Source organism: Mytilus californianus, unplaced genomic scaffold (genome assembly GCF_021869535.1).
Source record: "Mytilus californianus isolate M0D057914Y unplaced genomic scaffold, xbMytCali1.0.p SCAF_9, whole genome shotgun sequence".
In the NCBI taxonomy this organism is placed as follows: Eukaryota; Metazoa; Mollusca; class Bivalvia; order Mytilida; family Mytilidae; genus Mytilus; species Mytilus californianus.
In genome coordinates this window covers 82,952,324-82,976,626 of record NW_026262745.1, presented here as the reverse complement: position 1 = coordinate 82,976,626, position 24,303 = coordinate 82,952,324, and the positions used below count along the sequence as shown (strand labels likewise).

The 24,303-nt window shown below is 33.6% G+C and overlaps 2 protein-coding genes across 2 annotated transcripts in view; one reads left to right on the top strand and one right to left on the bottom strand.

Annotated features, from left to right (window-relative positions):
* Window positions 1-24,303, bottom strand: part of LOC127716481 (pleiotropic regulator 1-like) — a 474,697-nt gene that overhangs the window by 176,523 nt on the left and 273,871 nt on the right. The window lies entirely within an intron of this gene.
* The window catches only part of LOC127716478 (sodium-dependent proline transporter-like), a 42,005-nt gene that overhangs the window by 2,222 nt on the left and 15,480 nt on the right, over window positions 1-24,303 (top strand). Inside the window, exons 2-5 of the mRNA XM_052222702.1 lie at window positions 9,956-10,076; window positions 22,972-23,103; window positions 23,452-23,676; window positions 24,142-24,301. Coding sequence (XP_052078662.1) covers window positions 9,956-10,076; window positions 22,972-23,103; window positions 23,452-23,676; window positions 24,142-24,301 — 638 coding nt within the window. The remainder of the gene's footprint in view (window positions 1-9,955; window positions 10,077-22,971; window positions 23,104-23,451; window positions 23,677-24,141; window positions 24,302-24,303) is intronic.

Below are 24,303 nucleotides of genomic sequence, written 5' to 3'. Positions count from 1 at the left end.
TGAAGATAGGATGATCTTAAGACACCTAATTAGGTGTCCTAAAGTTAGGACGAAAAATGCGGTATAGCATAAGTTACGAGAGCTTCGAGAACACGACTTAAGACAAAGACGTGTCATAATAAAATTGAGAATGGAAATGGGGAATATGTCAAAGAGACAACAACCCGGCCAAAGAGCAGATAACAGCCGAAGGCCACCAATAAGTCTTCAACGCAACGAGAAAATCCAGTACCCGGAGGTGGTCATCAGCCATAAATTGGTCTTAGGACACGTCCTAATCCTATGATAGCTTTGAGAACACCACCCCTGGTTTATACTAATAATAATCCAGTACAATTATGGAATGACTTTAATATTTTTTCTGTCTATGAAGAAATAACATCAAAAATGTGGCGCACACTGAATAACCCGCGTAGCGTGTTATTTTAAAGTGTGCACCACATTTTTTATGTTATTTCGAACAGACAGAAAAAATATTACAGCCATTCCTTATAATTTAATTCTAAATTCCATTTTAAGCCGGAGTAAATCATGAAAAAACGTTGATGACGTCACGGTCACATGACAAAATTATGTCTATGAGCTGATAAACAAAACACTGTCAGCCAATCAGAAGACGCGTTACATCCCAAATGAAATTTTTATGAAATAAACTAATATAATCAGACTTATCTGAATAAAAATAAAACAGGTCGGAACAATATCCTAGGAATAAATTTCATAGCAGTGCCCTTTTTTCTAAAAGTCCTTCAATCTTTGCTAAACTTCACAGTACTTTAGTTGATGTGAGGTACTTAACCCTTTCACTGCCACACTGATTCAATACTTTGCCACGGCATATTTTGGGTACACAAAAAACAATTGTACCGCCTATGACGTCCACAATGAAGGAACGTCACGGAGAGGGGCACAGATGGAGGTGTGCACAGAACATCAAGTATTTTGGGGTTTTTAAGATTTTGATCCGAAGCGCAGCAGATGAAATGCGAGTCCTACGTATTTGAGGGGTTCCGTAGTAATTTTAAGCGATACATTTATGATATTTATGATTTGAAATGTTTTCAAATTTAACCTAGTAAAAGTATATCATTTAAACTTAAATATTGAAAATCGAACATTTATTGAGTATGTCAATTCAACCTATTAATGAATTAGCTTTCTGTACCGGCGTGCGAGTACTCTCATGTCTATACCTTTTGTGTTTTTGATAGTCGTTTTTGTGCTTGGTATCGATCTCTTTTCAAGTGACACGGGAGACAGATTTATAAAATCCCGCTAACATGTTTAACCCCGCCACATTCTGTATGTATGTGCCTGTCCCTAGTCAGGAGCCTGTAATTCAGTGGTTGTCGTTTGTTGCTGTTTAACATATTTGTTTTTCGTTAATTTTTTTGTACATAAATTAGACCGTTAGTTTTCTCGTTTGAATTGTTTTACATTTGTCATTTCGGGGCCTTTTATAGCTGACTAATATATGCGGTACGGGCTTTGCTCATTGTTGAAGGCCGTATGGTGACCTATAGTTGTTAATTTCTGTGTCATTTGGTCTCTTGTGAAGAGTTGTCTCATTGGCAATCATACCACATCTTCTTTTTTATATTATAAAAGTTTTTTCAACTTTACCGAATCCCATATTTGAATTTTATGTAAAATTGTACTACAGTAACTGCAGGGTTACAATTTTCCAATAATAACTACGGTTTAAACCAAGTGATTTTTATAATTTGTTCTTATGGTGTGATGTTAATACACCACTGTCACAGGTTAGAGGAGGGTTGGTACCCACAAACATGTTTAACCCCTTTTCATTCTATATTTGCCTGTCCTAATCCAGGAGCCTACATGCAATTGAGTGGTTGGCGTTTGTTGCTGTTTATTATATTTTTTTGTCGTCTATTGTTTTGTGCATAAATCCGGCCGTTAGATTTCTCGTTTGAATTGTTTGCATTTGTCATTTCACGGTATGGGTTATGCTCATTATTGAAGGCCAAACGGTGACCTTTAGTTGCTTACTTCTACGGCATTTGGTTTCTTGTGGGGAGTTGTTGCATTTATGGGTAATTATAGTCATACCACATCTTCTAATGTTTATCTCTTGTGTACATTCAGAAAGAACGATTATTTTATGCAAATCTGTGATCTCTTAAAAGTTCGTTAGAGTTTCAACAGTTGGTCATCGGATTCACAGTATGAACATTTTGAAAGTAAGATTGACCCGGCAGAAATTGAAGTAAATTATTTCGAATACACGACATGTACAACATTTAGTTTAAACCGTAGTAAAATAATTCTATTGAACATATATCATACAGTTAACATGAATCACCATGATAAAACAGTTTGATGGACTGCGATTGCTGACTTTCAGGATTTCTCTCATCCTGTCAATAAATAACTCGCCAAATATTTAGAGACCCATTTTGAAAATTCTTTGATTGAAAAATACGTGTATCAATGTGTTTGGAGGTTGTTAAATTTGAAGATATAAAATTTAAAAGTAGATATCTGGTATCTTCCGCCATCTCAAATTGTAAAATACTAGAAAACAATCGGTCTAGATCTTTAATGAAATAATATGTATTTTAAATGAGGAATGCAATTCATTTATAAGACTTCATCTAACTGAAGATAATTGTAGTTATTTGTTTTATTGTATTTTTCCGATTATTTAAAAAAAAAATTGCAAAACCTGCAGCTTGATAAATATCTCCGTGACCTCACTTTTTATTAGGCTATAGTTTTGAAAACCACACGAGTCTTCATTTAATCAAAGTAAGAATACATTGTATCTTTTTTTTATTATTTAAACCCCTCCTCTACATTACTTGAATAGTTATGAATAGTTGTCCTGTTTGCTTCTGTCACATTTTTCATGAGACGGCCATTATTTTACGATGTTGTCTACAGTTTACGATGCTGTCTACAGTTATGACGTCATATTTTAGCATTACGTCAAAAACATATGACGACAGCAATGGCAAGTCTGTCCCTGCAATAAACAGAAATCTTCCTGCATTGAAACCCCGTGTCGAGCCTCAATGTATTGTCCTTACCCATCTGTGACGTAACGTGTATTGTTACAAAACAGACGACATAGGCAACCGTTGCTAGCCTAAATAAAGACCGTTGGCATTTGAAAGGATTACAGAAAGCCTAAATATAGGCTTTACGGCATAGTAAGGGTTAACAACACTTTGGTGTACATGCATTTCAGAACATTTATCAAATCATGGATAGCTATATATGCCTGAACACTTTAATTTTGGCAAATGTTGAGTAAACAAAGGACATTCTTCGCCATAACCAATATGTTATTGGAAGTATTTATATATTGTTTAGCAGATAAAATTAATTTATTTTTGTTAAGGATGTCCTTCGATACAAAAATTGACAAAATATGTTAAATTTTCCAGTATGTCTCAAAATTAATATTTAAAAGACAACTTGTCAATTTACACAAAATATGTTTCCCTAAACTCTATTAATGTTGTTAAGTCATATGTTTTGCTTATCAAACACCGAAAACTAAATATTAGCAAATGTTATTCTACATAAAAGAATTTCTTCTAATTTTGTATATTTTACCATATTTTGTTTGTATTAAGTGTAATAAGTGGCATTATATTAACATTTATTTTGTTTTACTACTTATCAAGTGCATCAGTAAAAGTAATGAATGATGAAAAAACCATCCAGTAGAATCCAGAATAATACTAACTATAATTGATTTAGGTAATATCCTGGATCCTACTAGAAATTTAGTACAATCCAGAATCATTAAAGTACAAATCTGTATACCCCAATTCAATTTGTACTTTAACATATATATCATCCAATGATTTTACTGCGTTTCGGTTGATCAGTTTAAAAGTAAAATAGATAGAAATCAAAAGTATTTTATTAACATATAGAGTGCTATTAAACATTTCAAGATTGTTTATTAAAGTTTAAAATCAACCAAAGCAAATCTGATCAAAAGTTGTTCTAATATTTAAATTTTTTTACTCTTTTCATAAAAAATCCTTTTAAACAGTTTTTCTATTTTCCTCTTTTTATTCTTTCTTTGTGTTTGTTTCTGTTGTTCCCTTTCTGTTTTCTCCGTTTTCCCTCTTTATTATACCTTTTTGAACATTTGTTTGTCATTAAGAATACTTATTTCACCATTATAACTGGATATTGCATTGCAAAAATTTACCACGGATAGAAACAGAGTTGTGATACTTTCCGTAATAGTTATTTACTGAGGGATAGGTGTGTCTGGATAAGAAACCCCGACGGCCGGAGGCCGGAGGGGTTTCTTATCAAGATACGCCGTATCCCGAAGTGTATAACTAACTTACACCCGATACTAAACCCTATATTTGTTTACATTGAAAATTAAATGAAAAAGAACGGATAGCATTTTTAATAATAATTTCAAACCACGATTAATAAGAAAAATAAAAGATTTTTTTAGATGAAACCCCACTAGTAACCTTCCTTTGACGATCTTCATTCAAACTTTGACAAGTTAGTAGATTTTACAAAGGTCAAAGTTGCCGTTTTGCATATTCCCGTTAAATTCATGTGCTAATACGGATCAGCAGGACAAGGTTGGCCGTATCGTGCATTCTTATTACACAAAAAAAAACATCATACTCCTTTTATGCAGTTGTCAATATGGACGGGTATACGACGGACGACATTTTGAGTCAGGCGTTGGATTCGGCAGAAGAGACTGAAGATAACGCAATGTTTATAACCCAAAGTTCGTACATGTATCAGTTTAAATAAGGTAATCATAAATGTATTTTACATGTTACGGTTCTATCAAAAAGCCCCCCCTCCCCCCACCCCTTCTTCTCAACATAACACAAACATTGATATTCGAACATACTGAGGGATAGGTGTCTGGATTAGACACGCTTAACATACACGGGTTATGTTCTTCTCATATATTTTATGACGGTATAATACTAAACCCCTAACAGGAGGGATTGTGCCTGATATTCATATGATGAAGACATAATCTTTCAATCAGTTTAATTGAGGTCTGGAGCTGGCATGTCAGTAACTGCTAGTAGTCTGTTGTTATTTATGTATTATTGTCATTTTGTTTATTTTCTTTTGTTTCCTATTCTGACATCGGACTCGGACTTCTCTTAAACTGAGTTTTACTGTGCGTACTGTTGTACGTTTGTTTTTCTACATTGGCTAGAGGTATAGGGGGAGGGTTGAGATCTCAAAAAACATGTTTAACCCCGCCGCATTTTTGCGCCTGTCCCAAGTCAGGAGCCTGTGGCATTTGTTAGTCTTGTATCATTTTTAATTTTAGTTTCTTGTGTATAATTTGGAGTTTAGTATGACGTCCATTATCACTGAACTAGTATACATATTTGTTTAGGGGCCAGCTGAAGGACGCCTCCGGGTGCGGGAGTTTCTCGCTGCATTGAAGACCCATTGGTGGCCTTCGGCTGTTGTCTGCTCTATGGTCGGGTTGTTGTCTCTTTGACACATTCCCTATTTCCATTCTCAATTTTATTTTAAAAATACAGATTGCATATGTAGGAACCCCCCATTTTTGGGGTCATCCAAAAAGGGGGGTCTGGGGTTGGAACCTCCATATTTTTACGACCAATGTTTTAGAATGGGGACATATGGCTGGAACCCCCCTTTTATCCTGGGTTGGCACTGCCTTTTTAAAATTGGCTGGATCCGCCCCTGGGTGCCATCATTAGTCTTAAGACTTAGTCCAAATGAAAACTATATGTTTTTAATGTATAATTCAAATAAAAGTTCTTTACATGTATGTTCTTTAAGACATTGCCATATGGGATTAAAATTTTAGCTTAAAGCAAGGAGTATTTAAATGTTGTTTTTTAATTCAAAATAGAAGCTAAATATTTGTTTCGCTATTGGAATTTCCTGAAATATGTTTTTTAATATGTCTTGAAACAACTTGTAGTGAACACTATTAGTAATCTCTTAAGTTCATGCTATTAAAAAAAACAATTTTTATTGTTATGAATAACAATGGTCTGTGTTTTTCGGGATGTAAAAGCAGGGGTTTCCAGAAACCCCGCTCGTCACACCCTGTGATCAAAATCCATTGTTATTCGTAACAATAGATCTATATATTCAATTTACACTTGTTTCAGAAATAGAAACTATAAAGTATAACAATAGAACTGGGGTGTAATTGTATATATTATTCATCAAGATTAAAGTCATATGAAACTCCAAATTAAAAAAAAATAAGTTGGATATGTTTTATATACTTGAATGGCTAAGTTTTGCTATATATCAAGAGTACGTGAACTTTCTTGTAAAAGAAATTCCTTTATATTATTATAATTTTCATAAATGTAATGTTATTGAAGTATTATCTCCCGTACTCTAATTCACGGACATTTTCCCGTATGCAGTGACCTTATCTACGAGACCTGTCGTTAGAACTTCGGCCACCGCACAGCGCAATTGCGAAGGGGGAAACCGTGATAAAAGCATTTTAAGTAGATAAAGTATAAAAGATTTTTTAAATATCTTTTTTTTCTTTTTTTCTTCCTTTTTTTTTGAAAAAAAAAATTGATACTAAGAAACCAAACAAGCTATTGTCAATCCATGATTCCAGTTGATTTTCACTTAGTGAATTAAACCCTATAAGGAGAAACATGGTCATTCCTTTGACTTCTACTGTCCAGCAGTTAAACCCTCACTAAAGTTGAGCACGTGTTTGACTGTATAGGATGTATAAATAGAAGCTAAGCCGTGTCTGAATGGGGACATTAAATCCGATGTCACGTGTAGATAGAATGTCATGAACTCTGTACATTAAAGATCCCTTGCAACACATATTTGAGGTCTTCGTAAGTTGCAAGGCACATTTCTGTCCATATCCAACAAACTATCATTTTCCAGTGACAGTCGTTTCTAGCCCTTTCTTTATTGTCGCAGAATCTACCTAATAGATATAAGAAGATGTGGTATTATTGCCAATGAGACAACTCTCCATCCAAGTCAAAATTTATAAAAGTAAAACATTATTAGTCAAAGTACGGTCTTCAACACGGAGCCTTGGCTCACACCGAACAGCAAGCTATAAAGGGCCCCAAACATTACTAGTGTAAAACCATTCAAACGGGAAAACCAACGGTCTTATCTATATAAAAAAACGAGAAACACTTATGAACCACATCAACAAACGACAACTACTGAACATCAGATTTCTGACTTAGGACAGGTGCAAACAATTGCAGCGGGTTTAAACGTTTTAATGGTACCAAACCTTCACCCTTATCTGAAACAATAGTGTAACATCACAACATAGAAAGACACACTATAAAATATCAATAGAAATGGCTTAACTCAATCAAAAGACATATTAACACCAGTGAACATACACTAAACAAATAAATTTGATCTATGATACAATGTAAATACAAAATAAATAAACTAAGGGAAGAATAATGAAAGTAACATGTTATACCGCTGTGAAATGTTAAACAATATAAGAAAAACAATATGCTTGAACAAAAATATCAGCCATTTGCAATTACTTTAAACACAGGTAAATGAAAATAATTTTTTTGTTAGGTGTACGTGTACAGTTCAAATGGAGAAAGGAAATATTTTTACAAAACAAATAATTTTGATGTCCATAGTACGAAGAATTGAAAATTTATAGTAATACCAAACATTTATCAAAGCTGGTATATAGACCAGATATAACCCTGAATAACATTAAATAACAAAAAACATAAGTATCAGAGACTAAAATCAACTAAAACACATCCCAGGGATTTAGTATTTTAACGTCATGGACATTCAAAGAAGACATGACTTGTGCAATACCAAAAATAAATGTATCGACAGGCAGTAGGATAGTTAGGAGTTAACCTCTTTATAGATCAAAATGAACGTGGGTGTGTCTTTATACATCCCGTTTGAAAAGAATACAAATTTAATTATGTTTTGCTGATGACAAAATCGATATTAGTGCCAATGTTAACTATATTCAAAGATCTAATTACAACATTGGTAAGATAACCTTTACTAATAAGTTTTTTATTAAAGGTTCGATGAGTTTACACGGATCACATATATATATATTATCTCTATAACAATATTATGAAAATAAAACAAATCCGGGGCCTGTTTTTTTTTTTTTTTTTTTGAAAATGTTCAAGACATGTCTTAAGATATCTCTTGTGGCATTCTTAAGGACTATCATAGGACCATCCTAGGATACGTCGCAGACTGTAAGTCCATTTGTCTAACATTAAGATTTGAAAAGCATTATTTGAACCGTTCTCAACTTATTGAATAGAAACAGCTGGTGCCGAAAGATACCAAACCCGCTCGCCGTACTAGGCAGTATTAAAGATTTATATTTTCGTTAAGAAAACGACGCCGACGAGGGTTTTTTAACGACCTTGACTACCCATGAGGGTCTCGCACGGTCGGTTAAGAAAACCTTGTGAAAAAAAATGATTTCAGCATGGCGATTCTACATTTGGATAAAGAGTTTTTTTATTAAAAGGTGTAAGACTATTTTCCCTGAATTTCGAGTATGCATTGTTTGTTAATGTTTTCTCGTCTTAAATATAGATGACATATATTACACTGGACGTTAAGAAAAAAATCCATTAGAAAATCAAGGATTAGTATTACTATACAAATCCTTGATATAATTAACTGATTCAAAATTTTAATAAATTCTGGTTATACGTTTGATTTGAACTGACTTCGTTGTTAAAATACATCAGCGACTAACAAAATGCATATGCAATTTAATTTTAAAAATTGTTACTGTTATTGCAGCGATTGTGGTATCGTTGGATGATTGTGAACCACATATATCTCTATAACAATACTATGAAAATAAAACAAATCCGGGGCCTGTTTTTTTTTTTTTTTTGAAAATGTTCAAGACATGTCTTAAGATATCTCTTGTGGCATTCTTAAGGACTATCATAGGACCATCCTAGGATACGTCGCAGACTTTAAGTCCATTTGTCTAATATTTAGATTTGAAAAGCATTATTTGAACCGTTCTCAACTTATTGAATAGAAACAACTGGTGCCGAAAGATACCAAACCCGCTCGCCGTACTACGCAGTATTAAAGATTTATATTTTCGGTAAGAAAACGAAGCCGACGAGGGTTTTTTTAACGACCTTGACTACCCATGAGGGTCTCGCACGGTCGGTTAAGAAAACCCTGTGAAAAAATGATTTCAGCATGGCGATTCTACATTTGGATAAAGAGTTTTTTATTAAAAGGTGTAAGACTATTTTCCCTGAATTTGTTTCACATAGTCACGGGATTAAATGCCGAAAGTGGTTGAAACCTAGTGAAATTTTGGTAAAAGATTCCCCGTTTGTCAATATATGCACAACATTAAAATTTTAAAGATTGCTAAAAATTGCTGTTGAAGATTTTTTTTTTAAATGATATGGAAAATTGTATATTTTTTTTTTTTTTTTGCATTGAAGGATTGGTTGATTGATTTTCGCATATTCGCCCAGTAGCAACTATTTCGTGTATATTCAGAACAACTTTTAGTGACGTCGACAAGCAAACTGTATTCATGTCTACAGAGCATTTCGAGTTTGTAATCTTTGCTATAAAATATACTATATATATATTGCCTTTCGAGACAAATCCATTTGGTTTAATCCATTCCTTACAATAAATCTAACAACTCTCACTCATCCATCGTTTTTGAGACTTAGTTTAACTACATGTAAAGATTTTTCGGTAAAAAAAGGCTCCGCGGAAAAATCTTTATGAACATGCAAAGTTTTTAATAGTTTTATTGGGGTTGGGGAGGGGGATTTCAAGGAAAAGGAAAAACAACAACCAAATTTTGGGAAAGCAACAAGCATATCTATTCATGCTAAGCTATATATCGTTGAAAGGATTAACGGACATATGCTATCCTTTAGATAGTTTTATTTAAACTTATTATTTACAGGAGATTATAGAGCGTGGTAACTGGACTGGACGACTAGACTTCATATTGTCCTGTATAGGGTATTGTGTTGGATTGGGTAATGTTTGGAGATTTCCATACCTGTGTTTTAGAAATGGTGGTGGTAAGTTAGAAAATGTGTAGAGTTACCTAAAATGTAGAATTATGTAAATATGAATAAAAAATGATGTATAGATTTATGTAATACAAAATTGATAACATAATAAGAGAACAGAAGAGATGTGGTAGAGTGCTTTCAGAGGAGAAAAGAATCAAGAACTAGAGGCTCTCAAGAGCCTGTGTCGCTCACCTGTATTTACTGATGCTTTGGAAATAATGTAAAATTAGGTTAAAATCATAATTTATAGTATTAGATATTAGATATTATAATGATATCTAAGATAATAACAAAAAACTGCAAAATTTCTGTAAAATTACTTACTCAGGGGCAGCAACCCAACAACGGGTTGTCGGATTCGTCTGAAAATTTCAGGGCAGATAAATCTAAATCTGATGAACATTTTTGCCACCTGTCAGATTTGCTCTAAATGCTTAAGTTTCAGAGATAAAAACCAATAAACTGCTTCGCTGAGCGCAGCTGGATACGCCCGCAGAGGTCCAACCCTGAACAGTTGGGGCAAAAATGGACACAATATTCAAGCTTGATACAGGTCTGAATTTGGATTGTAATTAAATATTTGACATATTATAGGTTTCTGAATAAATGTAGTCAAAGAACTTGAAATTGGTTATATGAATTGAATTTATATTCAATTAAAGATTTCTTTCTGTTGTGCAATACACTGTGCTGTTGCGCAATACTAGTAAATCTGTTGTCAGACTATAAACAAATAAAGTTCAATAACTTCTCAATGTTATATTAGAAATTTATAAAAAAAAAACTAAAGGGAGGTTATCTTAATAGATATAAATCAGTCATCAAAGTTTAATGAAAACTGCTCTAAGCACTTTAAGGATATTGTCCAAAAACTTGAAAATCACCCCTTTTTTAACTTTGGAAACATAAAATCTAAAATTTATAAAAATCAAAAGGGAGCTTACAACAATAGATATAAACAATTTACCAAAGTTTCATAAAATATGCTGAAAGCATTTTTGAGTTATTGTCCGAAAACTGGAAAATCACCCTTTTTGTAACGAATAAAACCCCATAAATCAGAAACGTATAGTCTAAAATTTATAAAAATCAAAAGGGAGCTCACGTCGATAGCATTAAACAATTCACCAAAGTTTCTTGCAAATTGGTGAAATTGTTTATGAGTTATTGTCCGAAAACTGGAAAATCCTCCCTTTTTTAATGAATAAAACTCCAAAATTCGGAAACGGTAAATCCGAAATTTTTGAAAAACAAAAGGGAGCTCACGTCAATAGATATAAATAATTCACCAAAGTTTCATGCATATTGGTAAAAGTGTTTTTGAGTTAATGTCCGACATGTTGACGACGGACGGACGGACAAACGGACGGACAGACGGACAGACGGACAGACGGACGGTATACCATAATACGTCCCGTAAACGGGCGTATGAAAACTGCATTTTACCCCTATGTTCTATTTTTAACCAAGTCGGCCATGATGGTTGGAAGGCGGGGGTCATCGGACAAATTTTTAAAACTAGAAACCCTAATAATGATTATGGCCAAGTATGGTTAAATTTGTCTCAGTAGTTTCAGAAAAGAAGATTTTTGTAAAAGATTACAAAAATTTACGAAAAATTGTTAAAAATTGACTATAAAGGGCAATAACTCTTTTAGGGATCAATTGACAATTTTGGTCATTATTGACTTATTTATAGATCGTACTTTGCTGAACATTATTGCTGTTTACAGTTTATCTCTATCTATAATAATATTCAAGATAATAACCAAAAACTGCAAAATTTCCTTAAAATTACCCATTCAGGCGCAGCAACCCAACAACAGGTTGTCAGATTTGTCTGAAAATTTCAGGGCAGATAGATCTTGACCTGATAATCAGTTTTACCTCTGTCAGATTGACTCTAAATGCTTTGGTTTCAGAGATGTAAGCCAAAATCTACATTTTACCCCTATGTTCTATTTTTAGCCATGGCGGCCATCTTGGTTTATTGGCGGGGTCATCGGACACATTTTTTAAACTAGATACCCTAATGATGATTGTAGCCAAGTTTGGTTAAATTAGGCCCAGTGGTTTCAGAGGAGAAGATTTTTGTAAAAAGCTAACGACGACGGACGACGACGACGACGGACGACGGACGCCAAGTAATGAGAAAAGCTCACTTTGCCTTTCGGGCCAGATGAGCTAAAAACATAGAGTAGACTGTCTTAACACAGAAACAAAAATACACAAAGCCAGTAATTTTGGATCTAGAGACCGAACATAAGATACACACATAAGTTACAGCAAGAATATACAAGCATTACATAGGTATACGGTATAAAACCTAACTTATGAAAGAAATATAGATATAGGAATTCGATGTAATATGGATACGGCTAGTGTTTTATGTGTGCTCAGGAACTTCATAAACTTTTTAAATAGAAATTGAGAAGTTTTAAATATGAAAGAAAAGCAACGAATTAATTGAAAAAAGGGAATTTTCATCATTACCAGAAATGTACAAAAGTTTGGAAAAACCATTACATATATATATATATATATATTTAAGGAATGACTGTAATATTTTTTCTGTCTATGAAGAAATAACATCAAAAATGTGGTGCACACTGAATAACCCGCGTAGCGGGTTATTTTAAAGTGTGCACCACATTTTTTATGTTATTTCGAATAGACAGAAAAAATATTACAGTCATTTCTTATAATTTAATTCTAAATTCCATTTTAAACCGGAGTAAACCATGAAAAAACGTTGATGACGTCACGGTCACATGACAAAATTATGTCTATGAGCTGATAAACAAAACAACGTCAGCCAATCAGAAGACGCGTTACATCCAAAATTAAATATATATATATAAACAAGTCTAAATTGAAAACAACGTTCAAACCTATGATTGCGTTGGATAAAAACCGCAATTTTTATACGTGTGCATGCAAAACAAATTTCTTGGTAGAGGGGTCTAAATACAGCACAAACAACATTTTCCAAAAGACCAAAAAGTGAAAAAGTATATTTTAACAAAACGCATTTGACTAGCAGGTCGAACAACGGATGTTCTTAAACCCTGCTGACTGCCATGGCGATTGCCAAATAAACGGATCACAGATGTAACAAAATGGATCTTAATATTAATCTAATACCAAATAGAAAACAAAAAACTTGCGGAAAAGATGGTATACCGCAAACATGAGGTGCAAAAATTTGTACACCATATCCGGATTTCGACAATACATGTCTCTTCAGTGATGTTAGGAATCGAAACGGTATTTGGAAGGCCATATAATTTACCACAATTTGGGATTGACTCTTGAATTTTGAAGAGTCGAAATAGGATGAACGGATCATATAAACCCGAAGGCAAATATAATACAAGACCAAACGAAAAAATATAAACAAGTGTAACGGGAGTGGAGTTTCCACTGGCTTCGTTTTCCCGTTGTCTACCCAAGTTCTGGGATATTGGACAACTAAAACCACGTAAACATAAAGATGATGTTTATTAAGAGACATACGTTATGGCTGAATATAAGTTACATACAAGAATAATAAAATATACGGTGGTGGCTAGTCTACTTGTCATTGTAAAGTTCTATATAAATTTGCAAGCCAAACGGTATGAGCGTCTGCTCATTTCAAATCCTAAGTGTAGACTGCCCTGAACCCGGTGAGTGACGTCATACTTATAGTTCCTAGGGACAACGAGCCCGGCCGGGCCGGATGTCAGGCACGTGCAAGAGGCAGGAAGTCCCGACAAGAATAATTACATGGCCGGTCTCGGAAGAAAGAGTTACGGAACTATAAATAATACTAACATTAACCAATTTCCCCAAATAAATAGAATAAATAACAAGTAAACAAAGTGACCACCATTACACTCCCCCTCTCTTAAGACATAATGTGCCCACACATTAGTCCTAAGATCGGTCAGGTATACTTACCAAATTTCGTATACAGACACACATAGTTATCAACAAATTAATCAATTTACTGTTAATGTCAATAAATAATTTCAAAAATAGTTCAAGATATTCAACGGTCTTTAACTAAATGTTCAAAAGTCACAAATACATCACGAGACATCATCACGGAGTAAGGAATCCAATTTTAAAGTTCGAGCAGAGCATCCAGGTACACATCTTGTCCAAGGTTCCAGGAAGGTAAATATAGTAAAAGTCGTCCAGTAGATTTTCCAAATCTGTAAAGTAGTCCAAGTAAGTGTTCCCCAACATTTAATTCCATGTGATTTAGTTACGTTCAAAGTTATCAGCAAAAAGGCCAATATAAATTTCAATGTTCCCTCATTGTGGCCAGCTATCCACGCACTGAAACAATTTCAGTTTTATCTCCCATATTCTGTCAGACACTGGAATAATTTAAGAAGCACATTCTTCTTATAAAATCCTGACTCACCAAGAGTCTAAAAGTCTAAAATACACGAGCACTGCACCACTTGATCGGGTGCCCCAATATGTAATTTTATACGTCACCGAAAGCATATAGCCCATGGTATTACTATAAACATATAAAACACACATTTCTATACTGAAATCCATACAAACTGATTGTTTGTTTATCAAATATTTCAAAAATTAGAAAGTCATATAAAACAATTGGACCGTGGCTGTATCGTAATAAATCATTCCTTGTATTCCAGTAATCCCCAAACAATATCCTTAACCATGCAGACAGCATACCCATGGTGAACCAATAATTAGGTAGTAAAAATACATACGCAACAAGACTAACCAATAGTCCATACCCATCCTAGTGCCATTCTCTAGCACATAAGGTATTTCCAAATTTGCCTGTATGTACCACCGAAAGCAGCTTCCCACAGCTAAAATACTGAGTGTACGTTCTTCTATTATCTTTATTCTAGTCACAACTCGTATAAGACTACCCTATTCCAGCTGTATGACAAAATTGTCATACATTTATCCTAAATACTGACTAACTCCACAATTTCTACCTCTGAAGGCATTTAATTAGCTAAAAACTGAACATGTTCAGTATTCTCTCCACAAACAGTCAAAGCAAACAGAATTATTTGCAATTAAACTGAATATATATAAACCGGACAAATTTCCAGTATAAAATGTATATCCATGACCACAATTCACCGTACAACAACGACTGAAAACATGAGAAACCGTACCCCTTTCCTTTCGAACTTTGAGAAACAAGCACAAGATATGCTTTTTAAATCCACAATATGTGAAGACAGGAATAACAGACAAAACTAACAAAACGGACATTATACAAGTACAAAACTTACTTCAATAATCCAAAATGGTAACAGTTAAATTCAGCAGATCCAATATTAAAACTCTACAAAACAGTGTTTTAATTATGACATTGAAATGACAATAATTACTTCCAATTAACATTCCAGAGATGTCATGTGCTTTGACGTCTTACATATGACGTCATTTTGTAAACATGGCGTAAAAATGCATCGCCGACTTTCTGAATTTAGCAAAGATGTATTTGGCTTTTGATGACGATCAAATATACTTAAATTAGTGAATTTTCTTTGTTCATCTCTAAACACGTGTGGTGTTTGTTTTCCTTTGAAATGCACATAACGTGTGATACCGGGAACGTGAACAAAATGTTCACTTTGTTGTCCAAATTCAATTTTTCCATCTGGATTTACATAAACATAATATGAAGGTAAGTGATATTCCTTCATTTTATTGTATGAAACGATATTTAATTCCGTACTGATCCTTACAGGAACGGCAGAAATTTGAGAAATGACAAGAATACAGACAATAAACTGTCTGAGTTTGCCTCCTAGCCCTAGGGGTTCAAAAATCCATTTAATTCCAACCATATTGTGGAAATTTCTGCACAAACAAAATGTTTGTATAAAATGTTGTCCTGAAATATCCCTCGGACGAGCCCCCAATGTAACGGGAGTGGAGTTTCCACTGGCTTCGTTTTCCCGTTGTCTACCCAAGTTCTGGGATATTGGACAACTAAAACCACGTAAACATAAAGATGATGTTTATTAAGAGACATACGTTATGGCTGAATATAAGTTACATACAAGAATAATAAAATATACGGTGGTGGCTAGTCTACTTGTCATTGTAAAGTTCTATATAAATTTGCAAGCCAAACGGTATGAGCGTCTGCTCATTTCAAATCCTAAGTGTAGACTGCCCTGAACCCGGTGAGTGACGTCATACTTATAGTTCCTAGGGACAACGAGCCCGGCCGGGCCGGATGTCAGGCACGTGCAAGAGGCAGGAAGTCCCGACAAGAATAATTACATGGCCGGTCTCGGAAGAAAGAGTTACGGAACTATAAATAATACTAACATTAACCAATTTCCCCAAATAAATAGAATAAATAACAAGTAAACAAAGTGACCACCATTACACAAGTCTAAATTGAAAACAACGTTCAAACCTATGATTGCGTTGGATAAAAACCGCAATTTTTATACGTGTGCATGCAAAACAAATTTCTTGGTAGAGGGGTCTAAATACAGCACAAACAACATTTTCCAAAAGACCAAAAAGTGAAAAAGTATATTTTAACAAAACGCATTTGACTAGCAGGTCGAACAACGGATGTTAAACCCTGCTGACTGCCATGGCGATTGCCAAATAAACGGATCACAGATGTAACAAAATGGATCTTAATTTTAATCTAATACCAAATAGAAAACAAAAAACTTGCGGAAAAGATGGTATACCGCAAACATGAGGTGCAAAAATTTGTACACCATATCCGGATTTCGACAATACATGTCTCTTCAGTGATGTTAGGAATCGAAACGGTATTTGGAAGGCCATATAATATATATATATATAATAAAAACTATAACACAAATTCCCATACCTTTCGGCCATTACGGCCTTCTTCATTGGAATAAATTACAACATTGAAACAACAATTACATTGCTTGGATACATTACTTTATAATAACTACTATGACGTTCATTTGCCGCGTTTTTTCTTTTGTTATATAAATATTGTCATTATCGTTCATACATTGTGTTGAGTCCATCAGGCTCTAAAGTTTTTAATTTTTTTATCCAAAAGGCTTCTTAAGTTTTTCTGTAAATTTCTGTTCCAAATACTCTTTCTATGGCGGTAACTTTGAAATTTTTCATCGAATGATTATGCTGAATGAAGTGGTTGGCTACCGGATCTTCTGTTTTCTTTGTTCGTATTTTTGAAAAGTTCAACAGCATCCGTTGATATAGTGTATCACCCGTTTGTCCCTACATATATAAGTTTTTCGCATTTTGTACAATTAATTGCATATACTACGCCTACGGTTTTACAATTTATTTGTCCCTGTGTTGTCACAAAATACCTTGGTTTCATTTATGTGTGAGCATAATGCACAATGTTTACCGCATGGTCCACTATATAAAATAGTAAATTATGCTTCTTGTGCACTAAGATGTCTTTTATGTTGTTATCGCGTTTAAATGCTACGATAGGCGGATCGGGGAATATTTTCTTTAGCCTGTTAGATTGATGGAGAATTTTAAGATTTTTTCTTAGAATTGAATGTATATTTGGAAGCGCTTTGGAAAAAGTAATTACTAAGGGTACTCTGTCGTTTTCTTTCTTTGGTTTGTACTGTAATAGATCTTCTCGGTTTAAAATGTCGACTTTTTTTAATTGAACTTCAATTGACGAGTTATTGTATCCACGTTTTCTCAGGTGCGTTTTTATTTCTTCTCTTCTTATTTTGTAATTTTCTTCTGTTGAGCAAATTCTTTTGACACGAATACCGAGTCCATACGCATGGTATAGCATTTTTTACAGAATTTTGATGGCTTGACGAAACATGTAAGTACTGGTGTTTATCTGTTGATTTTGTATAAAGATCTGTTTTAAGTTGTCCGTTTTCTATGTGTACAAACACATCAAGGAATTCAATTTTTTCAGTTGAGTAACGCATTTCTGTTTTAATTCGCGGATGTAAGTTATTGGACATTTCGTGAAATTTTTTTAATTCATCTAAACCATGTTCCCATATTCCCCAGATGTCATCAACATATATCCAATATGAAAACGGGTGTAAATTGCTGTTTTGAAATTAATTTTCTTCCCATTGTCCGAGGTAGGTGCAAGCAGAAAGTTTTTAATTTTGTCCACGCTGTGCATAAAATAGGGAAAAAAATAAGGCTGAAAATGCACCAAATATTTATATTCAATATGAATATTCACATTTTGTCTATTACAACAACAAATTGTTCAAAAATGTTCTCCATAGTACCCTACCGGTTTCACTGTTTAACAGATCTTCAAGGATATTTGATGCATTTTCAGCCTTATGTTTTTTCCTATATATATTTATATATATATATATTTTGGGCTTGTATTATATTTTCCCTCGGGTTTATATGATCCGTTCATCCTATTTCGACTCTTTAAAATTCAAGAGTCTATCCTAAATTGAGGTAAATTATATGGCCTTCCAAATACCGTTTCGATCCCTAACATCACCGAAGAGACATTAATTGTCGAAATCCGGATATGGTGTACAAAATTTTGCACCTCATGTTTGTGGTATACCATCTTATCGGCAAGTTTATTGTTTTTCTGTTCGGTATTAGATTAATATTAAGATCCTTTGTTACATCTGGTGATCAATTTATTTGGCAATCGCCAATGGCAGTCAGCAGGGTGTAAGAACATCAGTTGTTCGACCTACTTGTCAAATGCGTTTTGTTAAAATATACCTTTTCACTCATTTTGGTCTTTTGGAAAATGTTGTTTGTGCTGTATTTAGACCCTCTACCAAGAAATTTGTTTTGCATGCATATCCAACGCAATCATAGGTTTGAACGTTGTTTTCAATTTAGACTTGTTTATATATATATATTAAATGACTGAATAATAGCCAACGATAAATCTTACGGGGCGATGGATCATATAATTATGATACAGTACACTACAAAATATAATATATAACAAGTCCAAAAGGGTACAACATTACCAAAAAATAATAATAAAATGAACAAATGGTAAATATTTCGGATAACAGATATCCTTCATCAGTATGATCACGATGTAAAATGAATCATATCAATCTAATCTGATTATGAAACTACAACAATCTTGAAATTTATACAATAAAACATTCAAAACTGAGCATCATAGAGACGCTTGTACAATTCTAAATTTTTTTATTTAAGTAGGTTATATAGCTATTTTCAACATAGACGGCAAAGATATGTTTCAAATAAAAATAGTAATGTGCGATATGAACTGGTACAACTCTAAAATTTTAAAGGTGACCACAGTTAAGATGTTACAACATCGGTTGCGTGGAAATACATTCCCAATAAACAGCACTGACCGATCTAAGCTGGTATAATATTTTAAATTTGACAACGGTAGAGTAATTAAAACAGAGCTGCGCATTTAAACATCCCAAATAAATAGCAGTTTGATAATGATTAAAAAAATAATAATAAATTTTGACAAAGGTTTAATAATTGAACGTGACTGCGTACTAGTACATCCCTCCCAAATGAATAGAACCCTGTAATTTAAACTGGTATAATTCAAAAATTCCTTAAAACTGTAAGAGTCAAGTACGGAAGCCTTAGTTGCTCGGGAAGGGTTTTAGATAAGAAAGCTAAGGACAGTTTCCCCAGAGGGCATAAATGAAAAACCATAGAATGAGTCACTTATTTTCCCTACTATCACTCATTTTCCTACCATCACTCGTTTCCAGTAACTCAGGCTTCCTATGAAAAATCATAAACAACAACTTTATATCAAATAGATAAAGAAAGTAAGAATTTGAGTAAAATATTCTATTAAATAAACTGCGCATGAAATAAACCTGACGACTTCCTTAGCAAGGGGCATTAAGTTTTTCAAAATTTGAAATAGGCATTTTTTATAATTTATAACGAGCTGGTTATAAATAAGTATATAATTGCAGAAAGACGTTTTAAACTAGAGAGATGGTTGAACGCTAAAAAACATGTTTTACTTTACCACATTCTTTAGGAGCTGTAATTCAGCTGTTTTCCTTGGTTGTTGTTTGTCTTTTTGTTTTTAGTTTTTTTAGGCATTGATCAGGCCGTTGGTCATCTATTTTGAATTGAATTGATTTATAGTTTGTCATGCCGCGGTCTTTTACAGCTCACAATAGGTACGAGTTTTTTTTTTCTCACTGTTGAAGGCCATGCAGTACCTTATAGTTGTTTACACCCTCGCCCTTTGGTCTCCGGTGGATAGTTGTCACATTGGCAATCATTTTACGACTCCTTTTTAAATATCCTTGGTCATCTGCGGCATATAACAGTCGACCATAAAACTGAAGGAAACTTTAGTAACCTCTGCGAATTTGTGCATTTGGCATTTATATCTGTTTCTAAAACAAAATATGTGCCATTTAAAATCATTATAAACTAATCCAAGTGTCCTTTCGTGTCTGATTTGAATTTTTATACTATTTTCTTGCAAAACAATCTTTTTCATACTACCAATTCAAAAAATGAGATATGAAAAAGTACCAAATCAAAAAATGAGATATGAAAAAGTACCAAATCAAAAAATTAGATATGAAAAATTATCGGTTTTCCCAATGTTTATATCACTCTGATCTTCTCTTCATAACATTGCATATCGCGGCTTTGTGACGTCAAAGACGTTGACCCTCGACAGATTACCGACGTCATAATGAATGAACCGACGTTGATAAGTTTGACCCGAACTTATCACGTCATCTTCTGGTTTGCTGGTGAGACAAAGAAAAGCACTTGTTTCTGTCATACAAAATACTCATAACAATCCGATAAATCCATTATCAGATTTTCTTCATATTGATATTGTTAAATACCAGCTGCTCAGCACAATATGAAGCCTTTTGAACTCGTTCGATGCGCTCTCTCGACAAAAAAGCTTCACATTGTGACTCGCAGCTGATATTTCACAATATCAATAAAGCTTATCGCTATTTGGGAATCTGCGACACTTGACCTGAGAATTTGCGACACTTGAACTATTGACGTCATACAACAATCACTTTTTCTTTGTGTCGTCAGACATTTTCTATTATGAAGTCAAAATTTTACGGGAATCTTTGTGAAGTCCAGTAATGGCGGACAAATACCGATAAGGTGTATATGTAGACAACCTGATAATCGGTACGTACCAAATTCAAAAATGTGATACGAAAATACTGGTGAAATTCTGAAGACCTTTTTAGCTCACCTGGCCCAAAGGGCCAAGTGAGCTTTTCTCATCACTTCTTGGCTTCTCTGAAACTACTTAGCTAAATTTAACCAAACATGGCCACAATCATCATTGGTGTATCTAGTTTAAAAAATATGTCCGATGATCCCGCCTGCCAACAAACATGGCAAAAATAGAACATAGAGGTAACATGCAGTTTTTGGCTTATATCTCTGAAACTAAAGCATCTAGAGCAAATCTGACATGGGGTATAAATGTTTATTTGGTTGAGATCTATCCGCCCTTTCATTTTCAGACGAATCATACAACCCGTTGTTGGGTTGCTGCCCCTGAATTGTTAATTTTGAGGAAATTTTGCAGTTTCTTGTTATTATCTTGAATATTATTATAGATAGAGATAAACTGTAAACGGTAATAATGTTTCGCAAAGTAAGATCTACAAATTAGTCAAATGACCAAAATTGTCAGTTGACTCCTTAAGGAGTAATTGCCCTTTATAGTCAATTTTTAACAATTTTTCGTAAATTTTTGTAATCGTTTACAAAAATCTTCTCCTCTGAAACTACCGAGACAAATTTAACCAAATACGGCCACACTCATCATAAGGGATTTAGTTTTAAAAATGTGTCCGATGACCCCACCTGCCAGCCGACATGATTAAAAATAGAATATAGGAGTAAAATGCAGTTTTTGGCTTATATCTTTAAAACTTAAGCATTTAGAGCAAATCTGACGTGGGATAAATATGTACATCAGGTTTAGATCTATCTGCCCTGAAATTTTCAGACGAATCATACAACCTGTTGTTGGGTTGCTGCCCCTGAATTGGTAATTTTACGGAAATTTTGCAGTTTTTGGTTATTATCTTGTATTTATTATAGATAGAGATAAACTGTAAACAGCAATAATGTTCAGCAAAGTACGATCTATAAATAAGTCAATAATGACCAAAATTGTCAATTGATCCCTAAAAGAGTTATTGCCCTTTATAGTCAATTTATAACAATTTTTCGTGAATTTTTGTGATCTTTTACAAAAATCTTCTCCACTTAATATACTGGGCCAAATAGAATTAAACTAAGCCACAATTTTCAATAGGGTATCTTGATTTAAAAATGTATTTGATGACCCTGTCATCCAACCAACATGGCCGCCATGGCTAAAAATAGAACATAGGGGTTTACTATAGAAGTCTATTGGAAAATTGTAAAAAAAAACAATTTCAAATAGTCACAACTTGAAAACTAATTTAAATAATGATAAGGGGTCTTCAGTAACTATTGTAAGAATACAATGGAATGACCTGCTTTAAATTTAACTACTGGGCCAAATTAAACCAAACTTCGCCTCAATCATTATTAGGGTATCTAATACATATAATTCATTATGATTTTAACCTTATTTTATATGATTTCCAAAACCACAGTAGATACAGGTGAGCAACACATACTCTTGAGAGCCCCTAGTTAAACGTTTCTATGGCAACTGAGATATATAATTTTCAGAAGTAATCGCCTTTATTATTTTTGGATCTTCCTTCTATTCGTATTCGTTCGGACATTTATTTAAGCAATAAAATTACAAAAAATATGAATATAATCTTATATTGCTTTAACATATGCATTCTATAATTCTTTACTTAGACTTACCAGAATTGTCACTGAGGTTTATTTCAGTGTTTTGGATTATAACGTATATGTTTTATTATAGGTGCTTTCCTTATCCCGTATTCCATTATGCTGTTTATAGCAGGAATTCCTCTGTTCTTCTTAGAATTGTCACTCGGACAGTTTGCATCGCAAGGCTGCATTACGGTGTGGGCTGTAAATCCAATGTTTATGGGTATGTATAGAAATGTTTAGAAGTAAATTATTCTTTTTTTTATATCATTAAAACAGTTCCATTATTTCCATTCGATTTCTATGACTCTATTCACTTTCAAATTTAAACATTTTTAAATAGCAGGTCGAACTGGTTTTGTTCTTGCAAGTAACTTGTAATTTGATTATTTGTTTATACGTTACCATCATGCTTACAAATGTCTTGAAATCTGATCGTAAGCTTTCTTTAATTCTTTGATGTTTGATCATTAAGATATCATGTGCGGCTGACATGACAAGAAAAATTATCCGATAGAACATGCAGGGCTGTGATAATTGCAGAAGGTTCAAATTTTTGTTTGTTTTGCAGGAGTTGGATGGGCTATGGTTATGATCAGTGCTATAGTATCAGCATACTATAACATTATTATCATGTACTCAGTATATTACATGATGGCATCTTTTGTGTCCTTGGATACACAGTTACCATGGCATGAATGTGATCCTAAATGGGCATCGGAACTTTGTCGATCTGATCCATATCCGGATTTTAAAACCATGACAAATGAATCATTAATTCAACACGAAGCTATGAGTAAGATACATCCATATTTCATTTTAAAGTTAATCTTAACTGTATTGTAAATGACTATTTTGTACACAACCTTTTAACTCGTTTCTCGGAGAAGCTGAATCATATTTAAAAGTCTGTTAATAAAGGAACAATATTTGTGATATGGACACCACTGCCGAATTCCGGCATACATTTAATATCTTTTATAAGAAATAAACGCAATTATCCTTTTAGCGAAGTGTATCTAAAAGTAAACAAAGGTGAATTAAGAAAACTGAGGACACAATGAAGACTTATTCGCCGTTCAATGATGTTTGTGTTATAAACGCGAAATATCATGACCGGGAAGTACTCCAATCGGTGTAGGGAATGTATTTTATCATTTAATATTTTTTAAATTATTAAGATAAATTATTTGCACCTTTGTCTGCTTTATTCATTAATAATATTTCCAGTCATTAATATAGACACTTTTTCTTCGCGTAGGACTTAAAGATAAACCTTGCCTACGAGGATTGTTACCAAACATATCTTCGGCAGTTGGTTTCAATGTGACAATGATAGAGGACATACCTAATAATTTCTTAGTTAACAACACCACAAGCTGTGACTTGAAATTAAAAGTTCCTAGTGACGAATACTGGACGT